Source organism: Bipolaris oryzae (genome assembly GCF_000523455.1).
Source record: "Bipolaris oryzae ATCC 44560 unplaced genomic scaffold scaffold_407, whole genome shotgun sequence".
Classification (NCBI taxonomy): domain Eukaryota; kingdom Fungi; phylum Ascomycota; class Dothideomycetes; order Pleosporales; family Pleosporaceae; genus Bipolaris; species Bipolaris oryzae.
The window spans coordinates 1-5,728 of record NW_006911683.1 but is presented as its reverse complement, the minus strand read 5'-3'; the positions used below and the strand labels follow the sequence as shown (position 1 = coordinate 5,728).

Below are 5,728 nucleotides of genomic sequence, written 5' to 3'. Positions count from 1 at the left end.
TTATATCAAGCCTCAGGCGGAGTAGCTGCGCTTAGTGCATCTAAACAATCTCTGCTGCCAGGCTGTAGAGTGGCTATTCAAGTGCATCTTCAGTGCTTTGAGCTCACAAGTATAACAAAGACCCAACTTGCACTGGAATTGCCTGTTCGGTCAGCTGAGAAGAGGGGCAGAAGACGTACGACGCAGGGCCATCATGATATCAGATATTAACACGGAAAAGAGTGAAGGCTAGACGTTGGCAGCTAACGGTCATCTAGTCTGGTACCGCATTCAACTTCTCTTGTATTTTCACCATGAAATCATCTTTCGCCCACTTCAAAATTCGAGTGAGGCAGCACACCAGCTCCCACACATCGCGTTCGCGCGTCGTGCGCCATGTCCTGATATTGTGCATATGAGTCGCCTCTCCAAGCTTGAAATGCACCCATAGCTCATGTACTGGACCCTCGGTCGTGATAGAGAAACAGAGCGGTGACTCTGCTGGAGACGCAGATCCCGTGGGCAGTGCGGCCTGACTCTCAAGGTCATCCAGTATCTTTAGCATACAAGCAGCACCAATAGCAGCTTGATTCTGCGCAGCCACCAGACCCCCATTCAGGCTCAAACCCTTCGTCTCTGCAATCAGAAAAGGAAAACGCAAGCCCATGGCTGCTGTATGCGGGTCGCTCAGTATTGATCCAAAACTTTGGTGTTTGGCCAACCGAACTCGATGCGTTGGCGCAAAATCCCTGTCTTCAAGCCCTACTACGATGTCCGGCTTTGGTGTTGAGATGTGGAATGGGTCGGCAGCTTCGCTGCTGGTCGTATAAGCGATGGAAGGTGTGTACGGTTGTAGTGAAGGCACTGGCCCTGGGAACCCGGAAGCTGATTGTGAATCGAAGTTGGGGAGCACAGATTGCGGCTGTGGAAAGCGCGGTGTCGACGCGCCGCTTTCATCATCCGGTTGGGCCACGCCAGGCGGCGAGGGTTTGAGGTCGGCATTCCAGACTGGAGGGAGTATCAGCATCTCAGAATAATGCCCTGGATACGGTTTGCGAACTCACGCTTCTCTGATGTATGACATTGGAAGTTGTCTCGCGCTAAGTCGCCCATTAGACTGAACAAACTAGCCTTCCAGTCGCCTTCAAGCGAACAACTTCTTGCGTGATAACGCGACTGATCCAGGAACCTTTTTACATAGGTCGCCTGCTGCGATCCGTCTTCTATTGTACCAATTACGTTGTCTAAAGACTCTGTTCCTAGTATATATCGCACTTTACACTCGATATCGTGCGGAAGTTCATTTAGGTCGTCAATGAAGACTCCAGCGTAAGACATATTCTGGTTACGGTACGTTTGTGGTGACGTTCGTTTACTAGGGCTGGGAGTTCGAGACGCACGTGCAGAATGCTTAGAGGAGCGTCTACCACGGCTGGAGGAAACAGATCCACTTCGTGGTGTTGGTGGTGCCATCGTGTCAGCTTCGCAGTTGATGACCCAATGTGCTATTGACGCTGTTTTCTCATCTGGCTCATCTGAAACAGGTGGATGTATATTCTTGAGCACGTCTTCGGTGCGTGCGAACGATTCTGGAGATGCATGCAACGACTGTAACGCTGGGTTTGATAATCTCGATGGATGCGAATGGGGCGGAGATGTGCGGCGCGTCTCGGGGTTGACAGGTTGTAGTTTGCGGCGCTTCGAAAGGTGGCTGGGACATTGTGAAAGCTGTGCAGTGTCCGAATCTGATATTGAGTGCTTCATACTTCAAAGTCAGCTGTGAAGGGCTATATAGAGTGTGGAAGCTCGCTGTTAAGGATTGCAGCTCTTGTTATTAGCAATGTTTTGAGGATCATAACAACCGGGAAAATCTCGGGCATTGGAGGTTGGTGCGGGGGCGGTGTGACTGGGCATATCGGCGTCGAGAAGCTTGGCTCTCGTCAGCCCCACGAACACTCAATAACATATGGCATAGCTGCGCTACAAATCATTTGCTACTAGATAAAAATATAAGACTTTCTATTAGACCTTGATTAGAAGGTACTGAAACCAGTGTATATTCTACTTACCCTATATTACCAGCGCGACTTGTGATACTTGTGCTAAGCGGCATTCGCGTCCCTCTAGGTAGCGCTGAGCGGTCAACAAAGCCTTGTCAGCCGTATTATCAGCCCTATACCTTTATTTTCTACGGGATCAATTTATTGACGTATCTCTAGAATTATTAATTCCTATTATTTTATTAATTGCCCAGAAATCAATATTTAGATCTTATTCAACTCTACTTCCTATCAACCTAATTACATAGTACGAGTATTTTTCCGGAGAAAAGGTGGTTATATTATGAAACCTACAACCGCCCAGCTTGCACAGAAAAGAAAAAGGAACCGTGAGAGTCAGCGAAGGTCGCGCCAGAGGGTCAAAGATCAAATTGATGCTCTTGAACGACAGGTTCGGAATCGACTGTGCAAATATAGAGTGCCTCATTAACAGCTTTAGAATAGAGAGCTTGAGCTAGACAATGTGTCGCTACAGAAGCGACTGGTACATGCATTGGCAGCCATAGAGGTGTTTGAAAAGAGTGCGAGTCTGCACTAAAACTCTATATTCAAACAGAAATTGTATATCTAACCTCTATAGCTCTATGTGAATCCAAAGCAAAAAGGGAGGCCTTAATAGATACCAAATTCTATACGCCACTTACCTCAAGTAATACTTCGGTATCTGATCACCACCTATCAAGTCCAGCATCATGTTTGAACCACAGCTTATCAGATGTCTCTGCCTTATCACCTTACAGACATGGTTCCTTTAACATAAACGACTCTTCTGATGTAGGTAGCACATCCGGAAGGAAAGCTGAGCTAGAAAACAGCTGGGAGTACAGCTCCCTACACTTATCACCGGATATAACTGAGACAGCGGATATCTCGTTTAGAGATTTGGAAACATAGGAGAAAGTACTATTTTCAGGACGATGATTTGGCTTAAGTGGTTTGATAGCGTAGTGTTAATAGTGAAGCCGCTTAGCAAAAGCACAAAGTCAGTGGTTTCATTGTTGTGAGAGAGCTTGATAAGGTTTTCGCGAAGTTCTGTCAAGCCTTCCTAGCCAAGAAAACATAAGATAGGAACTAGTTGATAGAATTTTTAGAAAAGAATATCACAGGGTTCAAAGATTTCTACGTGCTTTTTTCCTAGGGCGACGTGTAACAGCGTGGGTACTAGTACTATCTGCCCATCTGACGAGCTTGCCGCTCATATGCAAGGTCTTGTGAGTGTGTTGTTCGGGTGCTTCCTGGAAATGAGAGACCAAGGCCTTTACCCTACTCAAGGCATGTTCTAGCTGTCCCGCTATATCTTTGAGTTCGCCCAAGGGATATACCCCTTCGGTATCACTCTCCTCATGCTTGCGCTCTACATAATTTTTAAATACTGCTCGAGTTATAGGGATGAAAAACTTACTAGCGTTATTATGTGAGACTGCCTCTTTGATCTTGCGCGAGGTGAATTCGCTAGGCTGTTCCTTGCTCTTCTCATCACCGGATTGCTTGCTTGTAGTTGCTGTTTCTGCTAGATCTGAAGCTGGATCAACGACATCGTTTCTGACTAATAGACAGTTCTGATGTCCCTGAGATGGTCAGTAATAATCGTCAATTGTACAACATCCATGCATACTTGGTAAAATGTATTGTCTGGGATGGTATCTTGGGAACTCATTACTCTCCTAACTTTTGAAGAAGGCACAGAGTATAGGTCGGAGGAAGAGTGATCTTGTGAGAGGTATCGAAAGCTTACTATATACCATTAGTCTTGGCTAGACTAGTACGTAATTATATCTTAACTCGCCTCAGGGGTCAACAGCCCTATATGGTGCGGCGCATATTATTATAAATAAACAGTATTATTTGCTTATCAAGGTTTAGTTCCAGAGTGGCGAAAACTGTCAATTCCCTCTTCTCGGTAGCCTATGTTCGATAATAGTAATTCCATGAGTTTCCTAAAGTGGCAGATTCAGAGCTCAAAGAGGGATCATTATGAAATACTTCCACAAGCAATCAGTTCTGGTTATGGATAGTTTGCTTACCTCTGATTCAGTAAAATCTGTACGTTATTCCTGTAATTACATGAAAATTTGTGCACAAAGCCTATGATAGCGCCTCTAACTAGCGATCCTGTAGCTATAATCAAATGAGAATTAACGCGTAGCCCCTAACTAAAGTTTTCCCTCCCAAGCCTTCGCCACCTACTGTTTTAACATTCAGAAATTATCATTCTCTGTAAATCTGCCCGCGAAGAAGTGGCGTATTCCTTCCATCCAAGAACTTATTGGTAGAATAGTTCGACGCCAGATCCGATTAATGTAGAATGGAAGATAACATAGGAATTGTGTAGCAGTACATGCCTATTAAAGATTAGATAACGTAACGAAGATTGATAAAAACTCACTATAAATAGACCTTGCCGTAGTTTGGTAGAAGTGCTTCTATACCCAAGTGAGAAACTAGAGGTAAAGACTGCGCTACAAAGTTGGCTGGACGCGGCAGCCGCGTTCGCGAAAATAAAGGCATGCAACACCCGCATATATTCTTCATCTCTGCGCTCAGATCCTGAGTTCTTGTGGGTCTCTAGTTGTTTGTGTGAGAGTGCCAAAGATAAAAACGATGCAACAGCGAAGCGAGTAAGCAGTGCCGACTCGTAAGAAGCAGATATTGTTTTGCCTCTACTTGCAATCAGAAAATACACAATACAATGCTGATGCGATCTACTTACGTAACTGCGGCAACAACATCCAGTATAGTCAAGACAGCCACCAGATGTACTGCCCATATGGTCCAGGGGGGTAAGATGAAAATCTGTAGCATTCGGGCGAGCTAAGGTTCCCTTTAGTTAGAGGCGGGCTACCAAGGTAGAGAAATCATCTCACGTTGTTGCTAGTGAGAAGTTGGAGGTTGCTCATAATGACTGCGTCTAGCCAGAAGTACTTCTCAATTGAATGGGGTGCTGTCGCGATTGCAACGAGTCCAGTAATCTCTAGACCTATTGAACCAGTATCGAAAGTAATTCTCATAATCTTCTCCCAGCGGTAATCATACTCAGAAACCTGGGTTTCCGCTCTGAATAAATTTCTGATATCAAGGAAAGCGAGCGGGCTGATTAGTATGAGTCCGACTGAAAAACAAATTGTAAGGCTGAACAACATGAAGGATGCCATTTTAGAGGACTAGTGTAGTATAAATATGGGGGGCTCGTAGCTCTTATACCCGCTCTACATCGTAAACTAATTCCGTGAATGGAGCTCAGGAAGAGAGTGACACGATAAGGGAGCGCAAGTCCAGACAGTGCAGTGTTCGGCCTTACCAACCACGGAGATAGAAGTAGTATTGATGGCTGTGCCCACATCACCAGGAGTATGACATCGTATTTGGAGCTGCACAGCCTCTGTTAAGGCCTCTAGTACACATGATTATATAAATTATAAGACTATCACATATACAGGCTTTCATAGAGCCTTTTGCGGCGCGAACTTGGAATTACAGCGTTTCTAGGAGCCGAGCGTTTCTAGGAACAGAGCATTTCTAGAAGCAGAGCGTTTATAGCAACAGATCTTTTCTAGAAACACAGCGCTTCTAGCAGCCAAGTGTTTCTAGGAATAGAGCGTTTCTAGGAGCCGAGAGTTTCTAGGAATAGAGCGTTGCTAGAAACAGAGCGTTGCTAGAAACAGAGCGTTTCTAGCAACAGAACGTTTCTA

General features: G+C 45.3%; 3 protein-coding genes across 3 annotated transcripts; all 3 read right to left on the bottom strand.

Moving 5' to 3' along the window:
• Positions 1-253: 253 nt before the first annotated feature.
• COCMIDRAFT_41912 (uncharacterized protein) lies at positions 254-2,783 on the bottom strand (the record flags this gene model as incomplete). The annotated part of the gene is made up of 3 exons (XM_007695715.1): positions 254-987; positions 1,044-1,737; positions 2,778-2,783. 3 exons carry the CDS (start codon positions 2,781-2,783, stop codon positions 254-256), a joined length of 1,434 nt encoding a protein of 477 aa, XP_007693905.1.
• A 365-nt stretch (positions 2,784-3,148) lies between these two features.
• Positions 3,149-3,696, bottom strand: COCMIDRAFT_41911 (uncharacterized protein; the record flags this gene model as incomplete). The annotated part of the gene is made up of 2 exons (XM_007695714.1): positions 3,149-3,607; positions 3,655-3,696. The coding sequence occupies 2 exons, from the start codon at positions 3,694-3,696 to the stop codon at positions 3,149-3,151; spliced, it is 501 nt and encodes a 166-aa protein (XP_007693904.1).
• Positions 3,697-4,237: 541 nt separating this feature from the next.
• Positions 4,238-5,191, bottom strand: COCMIDRAFT_111189 (uncharacterized protein; the record flags this gene model as incomplete). The annotated part of the gene is made up of 4 exons (XM_007695713.1): positions 4,238-4,381; positions 4,426-4,699; positions 4,750-4,850; positions 4,904-5,191. 4 exons carry the CDS (start codon positions 5,189-5,191, stop codon positions 4,238-4,240), a joined length of 807 nt encoding a protein of 268 aa, XP_007693903.1.
• Positions 5,192-5,728: the final 537 nt, after the last annotated feature.